The sequence below is a fragment of the Sorex fumeus genome, unplaced genomic scaffold (genome assembly GCF_029834395.1).
Source record: "Sorex fumeus unplaced genomic scaffold, SorFum_2.1 ptg000003l, whole genome shotgun sequence".
Classification (NCBI taxonomy): domain Eukaryota; kingdom Metazoa; phylum Chordata; class Mammalia; order Eulipotyphla; family Soricidae; genus Sorex; species Sorex fumeus.
The window spans coordinates 6671559-6692142 of record NW_026606060.1 but is presented as its reverse complement, the minus strand read 5'-3'; the positions used below and the strand labels follow the sequence as shown (position 1 = coordinate 6692142).

General features: G+C 50.9%; 1 protein-coding gene across 1 annotated transcript in view; it reads left to right on the top strand.

The window, feature by feature from the left end:
• The window catches only part of SLC4A5 (solute carrier family 4 member 5), an 87598-nt gene that overhangs the window by 48741 nt on the left and 18273 nt on the right, over positions 1-20584 (top strand). Inside the window, exons 8-15 of the mRNA XM_056118884.1 lie at positions 715-802; positions 5358-5512; positions 6484-6651; positions 8738-8912; positions 11855-11988; positions 12658-12929; positions 16926-16984; positions 18441-18641. Of these exons, the coding sequence (XP_055974859.1) occupies positions 715-802; positions 5358-5512; positions 6484-6651; positions 8738-8912; positions 11855-11988; positions 12658-12929; positions 16926-16984; positions 18441-18641 (1252 nt within the window). The remainder of the gene's footprint in view (positions 1-714; positions 803-5357; positions 5513-6483; positions 6652-8737; positions 8913-11854; positions 11989-12657; positions 12930-16925; positions 16985-18440; positions 18642-20584) is intronic.

The window sequence follows — 20584 nt, the reverse complement described above, 5'->3', positions numbered from 1 at the left end:
AGGGGCCGGAGCGATAGTGCAGCGGGTGTTGCTTTTGCCTTGCATGTGGTTGACCCAGGTTCAATCCCGAGCATCCCATACGGTCCCCAAGCCTGCCAGTAGTGATCCCTGAGCACTGCTGGGTGTGGCCCAAACAAACAAACAGACCCAAACATGTTGACACCAGACACTGCAATTTGTGCTAATAATGCTACGGCAATTTGCACTAATTAAGCCACACCTAAGTGTCAGCCACCGGTGATACTTGTCCACATCAAATTGTAAATTTATCTTTATGTTTTTGGGGAGTTTGGGACCACAGCCAGCTTGTGCTCAGAGCTTACTTCTAGCTCCGGTGCTGGGAGTTAGCTCTTACTCCCATATGTGGTGCTGGGGGTAGAATCACGGTTGGTCACATGCACAGCAAGTGCCTTTCTCCCTGTACTACCACTCCAGCCCTAAATCATCTGGAAAAAGATGTCAGCAGCGGGGAGAGTCACTGTGGGGTGAGGTTGGTATATTTATGGGGCATGGAAAAGATGCCAGGGGATGCTAGCAGGCCGGGAGGAAGAGATGTCCTTGCCAAGTAAACACAGGATTCAAAGCAGGTAGGGACAAGTTTACAGCCAGTTAAAGAGCTAAGAAAGGAAATGGTTCAGGGCCAGAGAACCCTTGTCGTCAATGGCTTCCGTTCCCCCTCCTCACCTGCCCTCTCCTGCTCCATCTTCCCTGCAGATTTCTCTTCATACTTCTGGGCCCTTCCGGGAGAGCCAGATCCTACAATGAGATTGGCCGCGCCATAGCAACCCTCATGGTAGATGATGTAAGTGATGGTACCTGGACCCGTTCCCCACTGTCCTGCATCCAGCCCTGCTTTCTCCATCAATGGGCTCAGGCCGGAGCCCTTCTGGGGAGCTTCACCTGTGCCAGGCCCTGTGTGCTGAGGAGTGAGAATGGGGACATGACAGTGGGGTCCCCCTCTCTCCCTTCCTTCCTTGGAGCCATACCTGCAGCACACAGGTTGGACTTCTGGCTCTGTGATTTTTGTAAATTGTGGTGATTTACTCAGGGCTCATTGACCCCTGGCAGTGGTCAGGCTCGAAATGACCCCATGCCAGGCAAGTTTCCTTAAACCCTGTATGATCTCTGCAGTCCTGGTAGTTTCCTGATTGTTTCATTTGAAATAAATTCTTCTGAGAACTATTTATTGAAACAATCACCAAGGCCTCAGGTACTCATCCTTTATCTCCAGCTTTCTTTTCATTATTTCTATTTAATATATTAAAAAAATCGAGGAACCATTATTTACAAAGTAGCTCATAACAGAATTTCATGCATTCAATGTTCCAACACCAGTCCCACCAGAGTGACCTTCTCTCTGCCAAAACTGTTCCTAGGTTCTCTCCCCACTCCTAGTCTGCCTCCTTGACAGGCACATTTTAAATTCAGTTATTGTAGTGTGAGCCTCCTGTTTTCCATGCTATTAGCTCTGTGTTTTAGACATACACGTGTACCTCTACAGCACTGCTGTGCTAGGGACCCTTGGCTCCTGACCCTGCTACTTCCTGTCCATCTCTTCTTAGCCGAGTCTCCATTCCTTCCCTGTACTTCTCATTTTTATAATCTAGCATCTAGGGTAATCTAGGTATCTGCCCTTTGATACTTGCATTCCCTTGTCTTGTTTTTCTAGATACCACAGATAAGTGAGATTTTTCTGATATCTTTCTTTTGATTTACTTCACTTAACAGGGCTGGAGCAATAGCATAGCGTTAGGGTGTTTGCCTGTGCGCAGCCCGCCCAGTCGAGCCAGGTTCAATTCCTCTGTCCCTCTCCGAGAGCCCGGCAAGCTACCAAGAGTATCTCCCCCGCGCGGCAAAGCCTGCAAGCTACCCGTGACATATTTGATATGCCAAACACAGTGACAACAAGTCTCAAAATGGAGACGTTACTGGGCCCGCTTGAGCAAATCGATGAACGAGGACAGTGACAGTGTTCACTTAACAGGATATCTTTCAGTTCTATTCAAGTTCCATTCTTCAGTTCCATCAACATTGCATGGTTTCATCCTCCCTTGCAGCTGCATAGTATTCCATTCCATATATATACCACAATTTTTTCCTTTCTAGTTTTTGGGTCACACCTGGCAGTGCACAGGGCTTATTCCTGGCTCTACCCTCAGGAATCACTCCTGGTGAGACTAGGGGTCATATGGGATATGGGGATCGAACCCTGGCTGGCCACGTGCAATGCAAGCCCTATCTGCCATACTATTGCTCCAAACTTGTATTATCCACCCATCAGCCCTGGACATCTAGGTTGATTCCGTATCCTAGCTATTGTGCTAAGTGCTGCCATCATAGTGGTGTGCACATCTCCTTCTGTACAGTGTTTTTGTGTCTTGGGGATAGATAGCAAGAAGTAGAATTGCTGGAATGTGTGGCAGCTCTTTTCTTACTTTTCTGAGAAATCTCCATTTGTTTCCCAAAGGGTTGAACTAGATGATGTTCCCACCAGCAGTGGATGAGTTCCTTTTTCACCACAGATTATTCCCAGTTTTTTTTGGATATGTGTCATTCTCCCTGGTGTGAGATGACATCCCATTGTTGTCTTGTTTGTTTGTTTGATTTTTAGGCTACACCCAGTGGTGCTCAGGACTTACTACTGGCTCTGCACTCAGAGATCACTCCTAGCAGTACTCAGGGGACCGTCTGTGATACTGGGATGGAACCCAAGTCAGCCTTGTGCAAGGCAAATGCCCTGTCCACTGCACTAGTTCTCCAGCCCCTCATTGTCTTGATTTGGTTTACCTGATAATAAGTGATAATGAGAACTTTTTCATGTGCCTCTTGGCAGTCTTTCTCGTTCAGAGAAATAGCCGTTCATTTCCTCTCCCTATATTTTGAGAAGGCTTTTGGTTTAGTTTTGTTGTTGTTGATTCTAGTGAGTGCTTTATATATCTTGGATATGAACCCCATATTTGATGAGTTGAGTGTTAATATTCTCTCCTGTTCTGTGGTGTTTTTTAGTTTTACTCTGTTTCTTTTGCTACGCGGAAAGTTTTTAATTTGATTTAATCCTATTCACTCAGTTTTTTTCTTGTTGAGTTGCCAGTGGAATTATATCAGTGAAGACACTTTTGGAATTCAAGTCTTGGAGCATTCTTTCTACATTTTCTTCTGTGCATTTTATAGATTCTGGTCTGAGCTCCAGGTCTTTGATCCACTGTAAGCTGACTTTGTGTAAAGTCTGAGATATGGATCTAGCTTCATTTTTGGCTTGTGCAGTTAACCAGTTTTCCCAATCCAATACCATTTGTTAAAGCGGGTATCTTTACTACATTTCATGTACTGAGCTTCTTTGTCAAAATTAATTGAGCATAGACGAGGATTTTGACTTCAGGTGCTCAATTCTAACCCACTGTTTAGAGAGTTTGTCCTTATTCTAGTACCCTCTTGTTTTGATTGCTGTGTCACTGTATCACTGTCATCCTGTTGTTCGTCTATTTACTCGAGTGGGTAACAGTAATGTCTCTATTCATCCCAGCCCTGAGATTTTAGCAGCTTCTCCCTACTCGTCTTTCCCAACAATTGGAGGCTCTTTCAGGGTCAGGGGAATGAGACCTGTTATAGTTACTGGTTTCGGCATATTGAATATGCCACTGGGAGCTTGCCAGGCTCTTCCCGTGCGGGTGGGATACTCTCAGTAGCTTTCTGAGCTCTCTGAGAGGCATATATATATGCGTATATAATATATGTACATATATATAATTTGTTGCCTACTCTCTGAACTCCATCAAACATGGTGTGGTAATTATGGAAAATGGATAGAAAGTGCCTTATGCTGTGTCGCGTGGCTGCAAAGCAGGGTGTATCTTCTGGGTGTGACTCCTGGGTCACCGGAGACTCAGGGAAGCAGTCAAAGGATCTCTACTCCCGGGTCCTGTTGAGTCCAGGGTCCAAGCTCACAAAGTTCCGCATTACCTGTTTTCCGTGGGACTTCACTCCTGTGTGAGGCTTGGTCCAAGTGTCTGGAAAGTGGCCTGGAGGGTGATGGTGGTTGGGTAGTGGTGGTTGGCTGCCTGGGCTGGGTCCCTTGGGGTGGGGAGGGATCTTGGCCGCTCCCCCTCTGGGGCGCCCCAAGTGAAAACAGCCTGGCGTGGAGTCCGCAAATTATAGCAGCTGACAATAATTGGTTACTGTAGCATTATAATATAGTTTCAGGTTAGTTAATGAGATATCTCCCAATTTATATTTCTTATTATGGCTTAGGCTATTCAAGGTGTTTTAGGATTTCATATAAACTTTATTATTGATCATTCTAAGTCCTTGAAAAAGGTCATTGGAATTTTAACAGGGATTGTGTTGGACATATGTAATGATTTAAGTGGGTTGATCATTTTGGCAATATTGATTTTTTCAGTCCATGAACATGGAACACTTTTTCAGGTCATGAGGACTTCTTTTTTGAAAGTGACATGGTTTTTTATGATATAAGGAGTCTTACATCTTCTGTCAAGTTGATTCCTAGGGACTCATGTTTTTGAACTGCATTTTTATTTTTTTGTTAGTTAATTAATTTTGGTCACACCTGGCGATGCTCAGGGGTTACTCCTGACTCGGCACTCAGGAGTTACTCTTGGCAGTTCTCAGGGAATCATATGGGATGCTGGGGATTGAACCTCGGTCGATCGCATGCAGTGCAAGCACCCTCCCTACAGCACTATAGCTCCAGCCCCTGGGTATTTTCAATAGAGTGACTTTGATACGTTTCTCTTCTATTTCATTATTTGCATATAAGAATGTGGACCAATTTTATATGTTGATTTTGTAGCTGGCAACTTTGTAGTATTGATTGTTTCTAAGAGTTTTTTAGTGGACATTTTAGGGTCTTCTAAGAATATTTTTCATGTCATCTGCAAATAGTGATAGCTTGTCTTCTTTTTCATTTTGGGTCCATTTGATTTCTTTTACATGCCTGATTGCTGTTGTTAGTACTCTTACAGTTTCTTTATTCAGTCATCTGTTCTGGTACTCTTTGGCTGTTTCCAGATATTGGCTATTGTGAATAGTGTTAGAATGAACATAGGCATGTGACTGTCCTTTTGACATGGTGTTTTTGGACCTTTGTATGAGCAGAGGAATTGCTGTCATATGGAAGTTGAATTCTTGTTTTTTTTTTTTTTTGAGAAGTGTTCTTATTGTTTTCAAGAGGTTGAACCTGCCCAACATTCCCACAGCAGTGGATGAGGGTGGGCTGAGGAGAGCCTGCTGGCAGCAGAAGCAATGGCTCGGGTGACTTCTCTTCAGAACTGTGATGCAGCCCTGGGACCAGGGTCTCAGGGAGAGCTCACCTCCTTCCCTGCCCTCTGCCCTCCCAGCTCTTCAGTGATGTGGCATACAAAGCCCGGAACCGGGAGGATCTGATCGCAGGAATCGATGAGTTTCTGGATGAGGTCATCGTCCTTCCCCCTGGAGAATGGGACCCCAATATCCGAATTGAGCCCCCCAAGAAGGTCCCGTCTGCGGACAAGAGGTGTGTATGAGAATTGGTGTGTGTGTTGGTGGTGTGTGTGTGTGTGGGGGGGGCGGCTGTCAGTTTAACAGATTTGAAGATACATGTGCATATACTTTTGGGTGTATACCTTTTAATTTTTGTTTTTGTTGTTTGGAGACCACACCCAGCAGTGCTCAGGGGTTATTTCTCTCTCCTCTCCTCTCTCCTCTCTCCTCTCTCCTCTCTCCTCTCTCCTCTCTCTTCCCCCTCCCTCCCCTCCCCTCATACCCAGCACAGGGGTTACTCCTGGCTCTGCACTCAGTAATTACTCCTGGCGGTGGCTGAGGAACCATGTTGAGAATCTAACCTGGGTCAGCCAGGTGCAGAGCAAACACCCTACCCGCTGTGCTATCACTCTAGCCCCTCTGGCCTCACTTTTCATTTCACTAAATAATAATAATAATAATAATAATAATAATAATAATAATAATGAGGAGGAGGAAGAGGAGGAGGACGAGGAGCAGGAAGAGGAGGTAGAAGGAGGGGAGGAGGAAGTGTAGAAGGAGGAGGAGGGGGAAGAGGAGGAGGAGGAAGATGAGGGGAGGGAGAAGAGGAGGGAGAGGGGGAGGAGGAGGAGGGGGACAAAGAGGGGAGGGGAGGAAAGGGAGAGGGAGGGAAAGGGGGGAAAGAGGAGGCGGAGGAGGGGGAGAGAAAGGAGGGGGAAGAGGTGAGGGGGAGGGAGAGGGAGGAAAAGGAGAAGGAGGAGAGGGGTGGGGGGAGAGGGAGTGGGGGGGTGGAGGGGGAGGCGGGGGGATGGGGAGGGTGAGGGGGAGAGGGGGAGAGCCAGGCTGGAATCCGCTGAATCCAGGTGTCTGGCAAGGCGGCCCCTTCCCTTCGTCTTGTCGGTGTTCCCAGCCGCTCGGGACGTTCGCAGGCGGGTGAGGGCAGCCCTGGAGAGCTGGCCCTTCTCAGCTCGGACCCGCAGTGCCCGTGCCCACTTCTCCTTCCAGGAAGTCCGTGTTCTCGGTGGCCGAGCTGGGCCAGATGAACGGCTCGGCGGGCGGTGCGGCGGCGGCGGGCGGCGGCGGCGGCGGCGGGGCCGGCGGCGGGAGCGGCGGGGACGACTGCGAGATGCCCGCGGTGCACGAGCTCGGGGAGGAGCTGCTCTGGACGGGAAGGTGCCGGCTCGCCCCCCAGCCTCCGCGGAAGACCCCCGGACGCCCTGCCTGCGGCCCGGGGTCCCGCGGCCTCACGCCCTTCCCGGCCTGTGCCCTGGCTGCCCTGCAGGGGACCGGCCGCGAGCTGAGCGGCACGCGCGGGCACCCGCTTTCCCAGCACCTTTCAGGGCGCCTGGGATCTGGAGGCCAGCAGGGTGACACTCCGCCGGGGACTCGGGTGCAACTGTCCTGCGGGGTCTCCTGCGCGTGGAGCCACGTGATCCCACGCCCACGTGTGCTTGCGTGTGCGTGCGTGTGTCTGTCTGTCTGTTTTCCCATGGCTTGCTCCTTGCTCCTCCTATTAGAACATTTATCCTGTTGAATCAGGGCCCGATGACCCCATGCTAACTCCACGATTCCATGATAATTCCATGATATGCAGAAATTGCAGAAATTGGAGTTCCAAATACATGTTTCAGTTCACAGGTCCTGGGGGATGGAGGTGGGGTAAGATCTCCATATAGCTTTGAGAGGGGGAGGGGGTGTAATTTACTACGAACAGGTTTTTGGTATCTTTGTTTTTTTTTTTTTTTTCCTTTTGGGGTGGGGGGAGAGGTGTTACTCCTGGCTTTGCACTCAGGAATTATTCCTGGTGGTGCTTGGAGTACCATATGGGATGCTGGGAACCGAATCCGGGTGGGCTGGGTGCAAGGCAACTGCCCTGCCCGCAGTACTATCCCTCCAGCCCCATGAACAGTTGCTTTTTTTGCTGTCTTTGGGCCAAGCCTAACAGTGTTCAGGGCTTACTTCTGGCTCTGTGCTCAGAGATCACTCCTAGGCTGGGGAGCCCTGGGGTTGAACAGGTTGGCTGTGAGCAAGGCAAGCGCCCTGTGGCTATACTACTATTCCAGCCCCCTCTTAACTTGGGCTGGAAGGAGAGCACAGTGTGCAGGGCGTTTGCCTTGCACTTGGCTGACCCAGGATCGATTCCTACCTTCCTCTGGGAGAGCTCGGCAAGCTACTGAGAGTATCCTATCCGCATGGCAGAGCCTGGCAAGCTCCCTGTGGCGTATTCGATATGCCAAAAACAGTAACAACAAGTGTCACACTGGAACAATGGAGATGTTATTGGTGCCCGCTCGAGCAAATCGGCGAACAACGGGAGGACAGTGCTACAGTGCTTAACTTACCCTCTTAATGTTCTCTATCCAAGCATCTCAAGCATCTTTTTTTTTTTTTTGGAAGAAGATGAGAAATTTCTCCCTGGCTGGGTTCCCTTGGCAGCCCAAGTCATCCCTGGGGTTGATGTGGATTTGGGAGCAAGACGTTGAGAATAGTGCCCAGTGTTTTATATGCTCCTGGCTGCCAGGACCACGATAGTTCTCAGCTGGGTGCGACCTAGCCCACCACCCCACCCTCACACGGGGACACTGGCATTTTGTTTGTCTCAACTGGAGAGGACGCAGCCCTGGCATGGAGTGGGCAGAGGCTGAGGCTGGTGCGCAGTGTTTTACAAAGCACAACAGAGTCGTCCGGCCCCAGTCATCCGTGGCACCCGTGGCATGCATTGTGTCAGAAACCATGGGGTATAGCACAGACTGGCAGACACTGAGCCCAACTTCACCATCTCCAATCCCCCTCCAACACCCCCCCCACCACCACTACCATGGTTTCTGGTTTCCTCAGACTCCAAAACCAGGGTCACAGTTGGAAACCTTCCAGTACAAAGTGGGCATGTCTGTGCTGTAGTCTAGGGCACCATTTGCTCTTGAAGCCCTATACACCCTGGTTGCCGGCGCAGGCCTCTGGGTCTCACCCTTGTGTGGACTCCAGTGTTCCAGCCCATGTGCAACGTCTGGTCGACCCAGAGTGTTTTCCTCTCAGACTTCTTCCGCCCTTTCATCTATCTGTGATCTTTGCCTTACAGAGGGCTTGAATGCAAACATTCTGTCCTGATCCCCTCTAATCTGTCAGAAAGACCCCCGCCTGCTTCCACCCCTGGTCAGGGCCCCCTCCTGACCTCAGGTTCCGTGAGTGCCTGTGACAGCCCACCCTGCCCCGCCCCAGGCTCTGCTCTGAGAAGCAGCCCTTGGCCTGTCTCAAGCAGGTTCTTCGGCGGCCTGTGTTTGGACGTCAAAAGGAAGCTGCCTTGGTTCCCAAGTGACTTCTACGATGGCTTCCACATTCAGTCCATCTCTGCCATCCTATTCATCTACCTCGGCTGTATCACCAATGCAATCACCTTTGGTGGGCTTCTGGGGGATGCCACTGACAATTATCAGGTATGTGGAACGGTGGCTGCAAACCGCAGGATAATTTGTGGCCACCAGGTGGCAGTAAGGCACTAAGCCTAGGGCTTCACATCCAGGTTCTGATGTCTCTTGTTGGGTAATCTTTATCCTTAAAACCAGTACCAGCAAAAGTAACGGACCTTGGTGGTGGCTGAGCACAAATGCCAGAGCAGCACTGCATTACTGCTGAGCATCTTTGCAGCCTCACTCACCCCCATGGAGGACAGTAACTAGTCAACCTCACTGAAAACTCTAAAGCAGAATTGTGTTACTGAAGATAAAGGATGGTGTGACTAGAGCACACCGCTAGAGGGGAATCTTCTACTTTAGTATTTAATAGCATTGACACGCTGGGAATTAATTAAGTAGTTTATTGTGGCCTTCTCACACTTCAAAAACACACATTAGGGTCAGAAACAGTACAAGGGGCAGGGTACTTGTCTTGCACAGCCAGTTCTGGATTGATCCCCAGCACCCCAGTTGGTTTCCTGAGCACCGCCAGGAGCTATCCCTGAGCACAGAGCCAGGAGCAAGCCCTGAGTGGCAGCTAATAAAAGAAAACAAAAAAATAAAGCTCTCACCTTTAATCTCATCTTAGAATTGAGACTTAATTTTTTAATTAAAAATTGTTTTTAGAAATATGATTTCATTTTATTTGTTTCCTTACTATTTTGGCTTTGGGGCCACAACTAGACGCACTCATGGGGGGGGCAGAGCAACAGTACAGTGGGGAGGGCGTTTGCCTTGCACGCGGCAGACTCAGGTTCGGCCCCCAGCATTCCATATGGTCCCCCAAGCACTGCCAGGAGCAATTCCTGAATGCAGAGCCAGGAGCAACCCCTGAGCATCGCTGGGTGTGACCAAAAAGAAAAAAAATAGAAGTAATCAGGGTTTATTCCTGTCTTTATATACCGGGATCACTTCTGCTGGGGCTTGGGGACCGTATGGGGTACCAGGGCTTGAACCCGGGTCAGCGACATGCAAGACAAGAACCTTAACTGCTGTACCATCTCACTAGATCAATTTTATTTGTTTGCTTGGGGTCCACACAGGCGGCACTTGGGAGCTGCGTCTGGGCCTGCTCAGGGTAACTTCTGGAGATGCTGGGGAGTACCATACACAGTGTCGGGGGACTGGGAGGGTGTCAATGGCTGTGTAAGGCAAGCGCCTTGGCAGAAAGTTTTTTTTAACTAATTAATTAATTTTAATGAATCCCCGTGAGGTACAGTTACAAATTTACAAATTTTTATGCTTACATTTCAGTCATACAATGATCGAGTACCCTCCCTCCACCAGTGCCCATTCTCCATCACCAATGTTTCCAGTATCCCTCCCACCACCCCCGCCACATTCCCCCCTCCCACACCCCCCCTCCCCCCGTGGCAGGCGGATTCCCTTGTACTCTCTCTCTCCCTTTGGGTGTTGTGGTTTGCAATGCAGGCATTAAGTGGCCATCGTGTTCGTTCTATAGTCCACTTTCAGCACACATCTCCCATCCCGAGCGGGCCCTCCAAGCACCCTTTACTTGGTGGTCCCTTCTCTATCTGAGCTGCCTTTTACTCCAGCATGTGAGGCCAGCTTCCAAGCCATGGAGCAATCCTCCTGGTTCTTATCTCTACCATCCTTGGGTGTTAGTCTCCCATTCTATTACTTGATATTCCACAAATGAGTACAGTCCTTCTATGTGTGTCCCATGAAAGTTTTTAAAAGACAGATGGCATTTCTCCAGCCGTCCTACTTTCTTGAGTGGATTGTCACTTGTCTTCCCTGGGGATCCCCCAACTCACACATCCTACCTGTGGAAGCCTCTGCTCCCCAGCATGGCATGGCCAGGTCTGCCTTGCTTCTCGGGTGTCACTGTTTGCCCAGGAGCTCAGCCTGCCAGTGTGACCCTGATGACAAGCCCCTGTGCCCATGAGCGTGGTCTCCCAATGTTCCCAATGCCTTGCCCAGCTGGCACCTGCTTCCGGCCAGGCCTGAGCTCTCTGTCCCACACAGGACTCACTCCTCTTTCATTGGTTCCCTCTTTGGGCTCCACTGACATTGTTCTCTGGGAAAATTGCCTCCTCGGGGGCTGGAACATAGTACGGCTGGAGGGTGTTTGCTCTGCACCCAACCACCCTGAGTTCAGTTCTGGGCTTTCCATCCCCTGAGTCCTACCAGGAATGATCCCTGAGCAGAGAGCCAGGAGTTACCCTGACACTGCTGGGTGTGCCTCCCGACCCACCAAATATTACGTTCTCAGTTTTTGGTCCTCAGCTTCCATGTGTCTGCCTCCTGGGTGTCCTTGCTGTACGTCTCACTTGCACAGTGAACTCCAGTGACTTCCTGACCTCAGTTCAGCTTCTCCCACTCATTGGCCCATGTGTTCAGAAACGAGTTGTTTGGGCCTCTGAGAGACATTGGGCATGATCTGGAGACATCTTGTGCTGTTGTAATGGGGGAGGGGGAACTGGGTGGTCTTCTGGTGGGTAAAAGCCAGAGAAGCTGCGGAATAACTCGCAATGCTTAGAACATGTCCCTTCCTTAGAACTCACCCGAAACACCAATGTTTGATGCTCTTGCCTGGAAATGACCTGGTTACATTATTATCTTGTTCATGGAGAGGTGCCCAGTACCTGGCAAATGGCTGGTACAGGCTTTGTGGAGTTGAAGTGAATGAATGAGATGATCTCTAGATTTGGAAGGAAGAAATGGTCTGGCCTCTGCAAGCACTCACAGTGGCTGGACTAAAGGATGAATGGACAGGCACCTCCCTCAGGGACAGACTGGGGTACCAGAGGCAGGGCCTTTCTCCCGATGGAGTGAGAGTGACACTAGCACGTGAGGGCCGTGCAGCTGCCCAGGGCTGCTGAGAGATGGACCAAGACCCAGGGCTCTGGGGCACTCTCTGGTCTCCTGCCAAGTGTGCCCCTCCTGCTTTCCTGTCCCAGGGAGTGATGGAGAGCTTCCTGGGCACTGCCATGGCTGGATCCCTGTTCTGCCTCTTCTCGGGACAGCCTCTCATCATCCTCAGCAGCACGGGGCCCATTCTCATCTTTGAAAAGCTTCTCTTCGACTTCAGCAAGTAGGTGCCCTGGGGTGGGCCTGCTTTCGTGCCAGGGATAGAGGAATAGCCACAACGCAGAGCCCCTCAGCGGAGTTCCCTGAGGAACGGGCTGCTGGGTCCCTCAGCTTATTTGCACAGCGCAGAGGACGGTAGGAGAGTCCACTCATCTGTCCATGGGCGGCATGCTTGAAAGGCAACAGTATAGAGGAGAAATGTTTGCAGCTGGAGGGTAGGGCCCCCCGACCCTGGCAGCAGTTTAGTGACGTCCCTCCAGGCCGTCTACAGCCTGAGGTCATTTCTTGCACTTGACTTGGCTCTGCCAGTCTAGAGATCCCTGCTCTCTCTCTTCATGGGGGTGATTGGCACTGCCCACCGCTCCCAGGACCCTTTCCTAGGTTCTGAGCATGTGGCTCAGTGATAAAGCATCTGTCTTGCATGCATGGAACTTGGCATTTGATTCCCATAAATGCACACGTACATGCACGCGTGTCAGAGTTCTCTCCCAGAATTTTCAAAGATCAGACACCCCCCGCCCCCCCCACACACACTCACACACAACTGTTCCTGTCCCTAGTTCCTTGGAGGATGTCTGGGCTGTGGGAGGGGATGAGGCAGCACTTAGGCTTGGGCTGGGCACTGATCCAGCTCTGGGCTAGAGTCTCTGGCGTCCCTCTGTCTGCCTTCCAGAGGCAACGGCCTGGACTACATGGAGTTTCGCCTCTGGATCGGCCTGCACTCAGCCCTCCAGTGCCTTATCCTAGTGGCCACGGACGCCAGCTTCATCATCAAGTACATCACCCGCTTCACCGAGGAGGGCTTCTCCACCCTCATCAGCTTCATTTTCATCTATGATGCCATCAAGAAGATGATCGGTGCCTTCAAGTATTACCCCATCAACATGGACTTCAAACCAGACTCCATCACCACCTACAAGTGCGAATGTGTCGCACCTGACACAGGTGACCGGGTGACCCAGAGCTGCCCTGGGTCCCTGCCCACCCATCCCCCCCACAAACCTACCTCAACTCTCATCCCAACCTCAACTCTCTCCTCAAACCCAGAAACACAGTTCCTGTTTGGGCTGTGGGTCAAAGGGAACACAGACTCCCCAGCCAGAACTAGCTATGATCAGAGACAGAAGCTCTTGTAAGGGCCTCAATGCCAGGGCCAGGCTTGTGATTGGGTAGAGCAGTGGGTCTCCAGCATGGGGGAGAGTCAAGCTCTGCTTCAGTTTGGGGTGATGTGGAGGGCACAGCTGCCAGGAATTTCCCTGGGGGTTCCTGCATCAGGCCAGCAGGAGATCTGTAGCCCCTAGAATCTTTCCCAGCCTCTGAGCTGCCTTTGAGCTCACAAGGTCTCAAAGCTGCCTGTGTTTTCACATGTGTTGGTCACCAGCCCGGGGAAGAGGTGGTCCTACACGTGGAGGTCTCGGGGTGGGTGACTACGTCTTCTGAATAGAAGTTGGAGAACTCAGTGTGAGTCTGCCTCTTGAAGAGATGTGAGAGAAGGGCTAGCTTGCCTGCAGCAGGTGCAGAGGGACCTCATACAATGTCAGGATAGGCACAGATCTAGGATAGGAAGTTCCGGGGAACCAGGGACTGGCTGAATTCAGGAAAGGGCTTATGCGGAGGCAGTGTTGGTCCTTGTGGGTGAGAGCCAATTACTTGGACACAACTCAGATCTGTCACAGGTGTTTTGAAAAGATTTTTGGTCTGGGTGGGAAACTGAATTAGTCAACTGGTCAACCCAGTCATCCTCTGGGTTCTATTAGCTCCTTTCTGATGAGGTAAAGTTAGTTCTTCCATACTTTGGACTGTGAGTGCCCTTCTTAGTCATAATCATGCCTTGAGGCGACTTCAGAACCTCCCTGGGCTGCCACAGTGCCATATCCTTCTTCTGCCTCTGCACACCAGCGGGCTGGACACACAAACAGCACGGAAATGTCTGGACACTCTCAAGTGCCACCCTTGCCCCAGTTTCCCTAGCTGATTTCGTGAAAGTCCTATGAGCTGTTTGAACCTCTCCCCAGGTTGGGATGGAATGTGACCTAAGTAGATATTGTATTGTTCAGTCCCTTAGTACATCTTTTTGTTGTTCTTGTTTTTGTTTTTTGGGTCACACCTGGTGATACTCAGGGGTCACTCCTGGCAGTTATTCCTAGCAGTGCTCCAGCAGGCCACCCCTGCCCTGCACCCCTTGCTTCTTAGGCCCTCTGGCCTGTGGACCCATTGCACTGAGCACAGATATTCTTTTTGCTGGCATATGTCCTTGGTCTCTTAGAAGGGGTTCAAACTTGGGGTCTAGTGAGCATTATTTTTTCTGTAGGAGAAACGAAACCATGTGAGGTTTTTTGTTTGTTTGTTTTTTGTTTTTCTACACCTGGTGGGGCTCAGGGTTTTTTCCTGGCTCTGCACTCAGGAATCACTGCTAGTGGGGCCCAGGGAACCATATGGGATGCCAGGGATCGAACCTGGGTCAGCCGTGTGCAAGTCAAGTGCCTTACCTACGGTTCTATTGCTCTGACCCAGGAGAAACTAAATAAGATTTGTGAGGGGGAGCTTTTGGGTAGGGGATCTAGGAGCGCATGTGAGTGGTGTAATGGGACCCACCAGCTCTCACCCCCTTCAGGATTTGCCTGGGTACCAGGTGTCTCTTCTACCTTTAGGATCCTGATATTATCCTGGTTCTCAAAGTGTGGTCCCTCGATCCACAGAATCTGCAGCACGTGGGAACTTGTTAAAATGTAAACTCTAGAGCTGGAGAGATGGCTGGAAGGGCTGGTGCTTGGTCTGTAGTACTACCTGGTCCCCTGAGCACCGTTGAGAGTGACCACTGAGTACAGGGCCAGGAGTAGCTCCTGTGCACTGCTGTGTCTCTCAAAAATATGAAAAATATAGAGTGAATTCCATCCTAGATCTGCAGAATAAGAAAAACAATCTGGGGTACTGCCAGAGAGATTACTCTTTCTGGATGCTTCTGATGCATGCTTGAGAACCCAGCCTGACTGTAACCTTAATCGCTTTTTGTCAGTTTTCCTTAGAAAATCATTTTTGGGGGACATTCTCTTTTTAAATTGATCTGCTCCCATTGTAACTGATTTGTATTCTATTTATCGATGCTGCACAAACTGATTTGGCTGCTTTCAATCCCAAGTGAGTACCACCATGGAATCACTAGCATTTAAAGCTCTGTGATAGTTGGACCCTTTCTGGAACTTTCCATCTCAGAGTTCTTCATCTCCAAGTGGCTTTCAGTGATGCCCCACAGAGTGATTGGTTTAAAAGCATGGCTGAACTGAAGCAGAGACACTCGGGGAATGTCTGATCCAGCAACTTGGATCATGGAAGATTCCAGATCTCCCCACGTTAGTGGGGTGGTGCAGGGAACCCCATCAACCTCCTCCTTCCACTTTCTCTGCACCCTGTGAATTCTGTTTCACCTCTTGGTCAGCTTTGGTGAGGGAAGATGGCATGATTTCTAGGAAGTGCTGCTTTGTTCAGGATCATTGGAATGCACTGATGGGTTTCTAGGTGTTTCTAGGGTGTTCTACCTTGGCTCAAGACTGATCTTCTTAGCCACTCCCAGCCCCCACTGCCCAGAAGTGGGCCCCTGAGAAGGGCCCTGGGATCCCTTCTGCCCTGCACAGCTGCCTGAATGCCCCCTTCTTGCTTCTGGGTTCCTGTCTCAGTTGGGACAGTCTGCAGGAAGGTGCCCAGGGAGCACTGCTGTCCGCATGGATTACCAATGTGGTGGCCAGTGGGCCTGCTCCTGCCTCCTGGCTGGCTGCTGAGCTGACTCTGATGTGGAGGAGGGGATAGAGGAGGACCTGGTTCTGGTGGGGACAGGGGCAGGAGGGGAAGCCAGGGTCCTTCCTAGACTGCCTTGTGTATGAATGGCCACACCCTGGAGGGAAGGGAGTTTCTCTAATCTCTTCTCCTGCCCCACAGGGACACCCTTGCCCACTCAGCTTACAGGGAGGCCCCCTGAGGCCAGCGAAGGGGGCGCAGAGCAGAGGTGGAGTGAAGGGCCGAGCAACACCTTTGAGTTCCCATTTGGCTTTAAGGTCCTAGCCCCGGTTCTTTTTTTTCTCCAGTTTTCCCCAATTCATGGCACAGTTAGTAAAGCAGAGAACTGAAAGGTTTTTGCAGGACCAGAGACCCTAAAAATAGAACCACACCAACTCAGGATGGGGAAGCGGGCAAAGGGAGGGCTGGGGGCTGGGAGGCTGGTTTCCTGCAGGGGGCTGGGAGGTGGATCAGGGACTTGCCATGAATGAGCCGTGGATAGATAGTTAGCCTCTCTGGGCCTCAGTTACCCCATCTTTAAATGTGGGAGACTCTTGTAGTGAGACAATGGAAGGGCCTGCCCCAAGCAGGACTAGGGGGTTAGTTCTGTGAGAACGTTGAGGAGCATGGCCCTTGGCATAGGGCTGAGGTCACCCACAGGGCCTGTCTATTCAGGAACTTCTGTTCACTCATGGCCTCCTGACTGAGCAGCAGAAGGAGTCAGGATTTGGGTCTTGGAAGCTGGTTCCTCAGGGTAGGAGCTTTGCTACCCAGCCAGCTTTGCCTGTCAGAGAGTGGCCAGGGCTCTCTTCTGCTGCTTCTACAAAGTGAGGAGAAAGAAAAGGCTCTGGACTCATGTGCTGCCTATGTCCGACTCTAAGGATCCAGGGATGGGAGGGAGAGGGGGACGAATGGGGGTTTGGGGGAAGGAGCAGTAAGTACAGTGGGAAGGGCTCTTGGATTACCCTCGCCGACCTGGGCTCCATCTCCAGTCCCCTGAGCATTTCCAGGAGCAATTCCTGAGTGCAGAGCCAGGAGTGACCCCTGAGCAGCAGCAGGAGTGCCCCCCAAACGGAGACAAATGAAAAGAGTGGGGGTGCCCGAGGGAGGGGTGCAGAGACTCTGGAGCCAGCACCTGCTGACCCTTCTCCACGTCCTTTCCCCTCGCAGCAAATACGACGGCGCTCAATGCTTCGGTCCTGCCCGTGCCCAGCACCAACGCTTCTCTGGTGAGTCCTCTAGGTGTTGTATGTTTCAAGTTAGAGAGAGTTGGGCAAGAGATGGTGTGTGGAATTCCAGATTCGCAGAGGTCAGCACCCAGGCCAGCCAGGGTCACCCACAGGGACCCATGAGTGCATCTTCTCAATTTAAGCGTGTGTTATCAGTTCCCGTTAAAAATTGTTGATTAATTGGTTAACTCATCATGGGTTAATTTTTGGTTCAGAGAACTATGTCCAGCAATACTCAGGATCTGTTCCTGGCTCTGTGCTCAGAAGTGACTCCTGGTGTTGCCAGGGATCAAACTGGACTTGGCAGCATGCCAGGAAGGTGCCTTAATCCCTGGTATCTTTATGGTTCCAAACCCCCATGTTTTTTTTTTATTTCAAATTGGGAGGGGAGTTGGGTCATACCTGATTGTGCTCAGGTATTACTCTTGGCAGTGGTCAGGGGAGCATATGCAGTGCTTGGGGTTGAACCCAGGTCATCCAGGTGCAAAGCAAGCAGCTTACTCACTGTACTATCTCCAGCCACAGCTCCTCACCCCCACCCCTATTTTAAAACTTGCATTGGGTCTGGAGATGGAGTTTAATAGTAGCACATGCTTTGTGTGTATCGCACCCTGGGTATGATCCCATTCACCAAATCCCAAGCAGACAAATAAACAAAACAGAACAAAGCCCATACCCCCAACATCTGTTCTGTGAAAGTCATGTACATAAATACCAGCCAAGTGTGGGTACAGGAAAGAGAAAAAGCAGGAAGGAAGGGAGCAGAATGTACTACGGAGCATCAGAGATGCTTCCCACCCACCTTCCAACCTTCTTCTTTGCCTTCTACCTGGGCTCCTACCCTTGACCATCTCCCACTCGTCCATCCCACCCCACAAGGGCACTCCACAGACCCCCAAGCATTTGTTAGTGCCTCCCCTGGATCTGTCCCCGGCATCTCAGATCTGGGTTGTGATTCCTAGTAATAAGAGGCAGAGGTCTGGGGATGGTGGTCAGCCGTGGGGGTGCACAGGGTGGGAAATCCTAAATAAGGGCCAGGCAGCTGCTTGAGAGAACCTGGGAGAGGAGCTTTCATTTTAGCACCCTGGAGCTGACCCTTTTAGCTGCCCCTCTCTTGGGTCACTCTGGCCAGTGGCATCGTCACCTCAGAGGCGTTTTCTGAGCTTGTAAGCTTTACACCCTGTCTTAGGAGGAGAGAGCATGAGTCAGTGCCTGTTTTGGACCCTTAAGTACAAGGGGCAAATGGGGTTGCGTCCGGGGCTAAGTTGCCTGTAAGAAGCAGACGTGGGCCTGCCATCATTCCTGGGAGCTCTGTGCGGGCTCCGTGGACCAGGAGGGCTGGGGGTCCCAGGAGGGAGGAAGGGGTGTGCAGGCTCTCTGGGGGCTGCAGCAGGCAGGATACAGCTCCCCGCTCAGGGAAGACCTGACTCTCTCTCTCCTGTGCTTGGTCTCCAAGTACAACCCCCTTAACCTCACAGCTCTGGACTGGTCTCTGCTGAGCAAGAAGGAGTGTCTGAAGTACGGCGGGCGGCTGCTCGGGAACTCCTGCCAGTTTGTCCCAGACCTGGCCCTCCTGTCCTTCATCCTGTTCTTCGGGACATACTCTATGACCCTGACCTTGAAGAAATTCAAATTCAGTCGGTATTTCCCAACCAAGGTACGTTTCCCTGCAGTTAGCTGTTCCCCAGGCAAGTCCTGGCTGAGAGTTCCCGAGAGGTTCGGGCCCCAGTTCCCTGATGGGGCAGTCCCACATGAGTCCTTGCTCACGGAGGCACCACCAAGGTCAGGGCACAGATCTGGCATGGCCAGGGATGGGGCTCAAGGGGGAGGGCACTAGCTTTCCATGCCTGCGGCCCTCAGTTTGGTAACTGGCACTGCATGGCCCACCTCACACCCTGGGCATCTTGTCTACTTTCACACTAAATTGCCAGACCGGAAGCACCAAGCCCTGGCACCTCTGGGTCTGGCCATTAAAAAATATTTTAAATTTTAAAATTAATAATTTTAAAAACAAAATAACAGGGGCTGGAGCGATAGCACAGCGGGTAGGGCGTTTGCCTTGCACGCAGCCAACATGCCCAACACAGGTTCGATTCCCAGCACCCCATATGGTCCCCTGAGCACCGCCAGAAGCAATTTCTGAGTGCATGAGCCAGGAGTAACCCCTGAGCATCGCCGGGTGTGACCCCCCCCAAAAACCCAAAAAAACCCAAAAATAACAACAACAGAAACACGAATTTAGAACGGAAGAGCTCTGCATTCCCAGGTTGTCACGTTCCCCCTGATGACACTTGGTATTGTCAGACTTGTGCACAGTAGAACACTATTGTGTATTTAAGAATTTTATTTTCTGGGTAACTGATGAAGTTGGAATCTTTTTTGTATATTTCCAAGCTATGTGCTTTTTGAGGGAAAGTTTTCAGTTTTTTTACAATTGTAGATGATGTTTTTGTGGTGGGTTTAGTATGTATGATTGGTACTATCTTGAGGTATATTCTTGAGTACTACTTAGTGCTCAGGGGTTGATCCTGCTAGTCCTTGGGGAACCATGTGGTGTTGGAAATTTAACCCAAGTCTACCCTTGCAAAGCCTGCACTCAGCCCATCAAACTTTCTCTCTGGCATTCCATACTCCAACCCCAATCATCCCACACCACGTCACCTTCCCTCCACCACCGTCTCTGTTTTCCCAACCACCCCTCAAGGCTGCCCCCACAGCAGCCCCACAACAATTTATTTTGTTTTGCTGTTCCCAGCGGTAGGGTGTTTGCCTTGCATGTGGCTGGCCCGGCCAAGACGGGTTTGATTCCTTTGCCCCTCTCAGAGAGCCCAGCAAGCTACCGAGAGTATCTCACCCACACGGCAAAGCCTGGCAAGCTACCCATGACGTATTCAATACACCAAACACAGTAACAACAAGTCTCACACTGGAGACATTACTGGGCCTGCTCGAGAAAATTGATGAACAATGGGAGGACAGTGCTACAGTGAAGTGCTTGCTGTTCCCATTAAAGGCTAATGGAATGATCCAAAAATATTTTCGTAGAAGCAAAGTTGTGAAACCGTTGTATCTCCCCATGGGGACATCAAATCCTTGTCTGAGGGTGTACAAGCTGTTGTCGCAAGTTAAGCTTTCTGTGTTGTTTCTGTTAGTCGACATTGGTTGGCTTCTTGTTATAACCCATCCAATCTGGTGTGCTACTGCTGGGCTCTCAATGTTGTAGAATTTAGAGACATGGTGTGACTGCGGATTCATCTGCTTGCTGCAGAATTTGGAACAAGGCGGGTAGATGGAGTCTCCTGGTGGTGGCAGTAAGGCATGGGTATGGCACCCTAAGCATGGCATCCAGGGCTTTCGGAAGTACAAGAAGGTGGGGGGAGGTTGCCCCTCCGGATTCCAGGAAGGCCTGGAGTTTCAGCCACAAAGACCCTTGCAGCTGATGCTTTTGGCAGGTTAGGGTCTCTGTGGTGCTCAGTCTGAGGCGGTGGGGTCCAGCCAGAGGCATGGCCATGGGGCTTTGTTTGGCTGAGAGCTGGCCCACCCCCTCTGAGATTGCCCAGGAGGAGTTGAGTTTTAATATTATGAATGGATGTTGAGTCT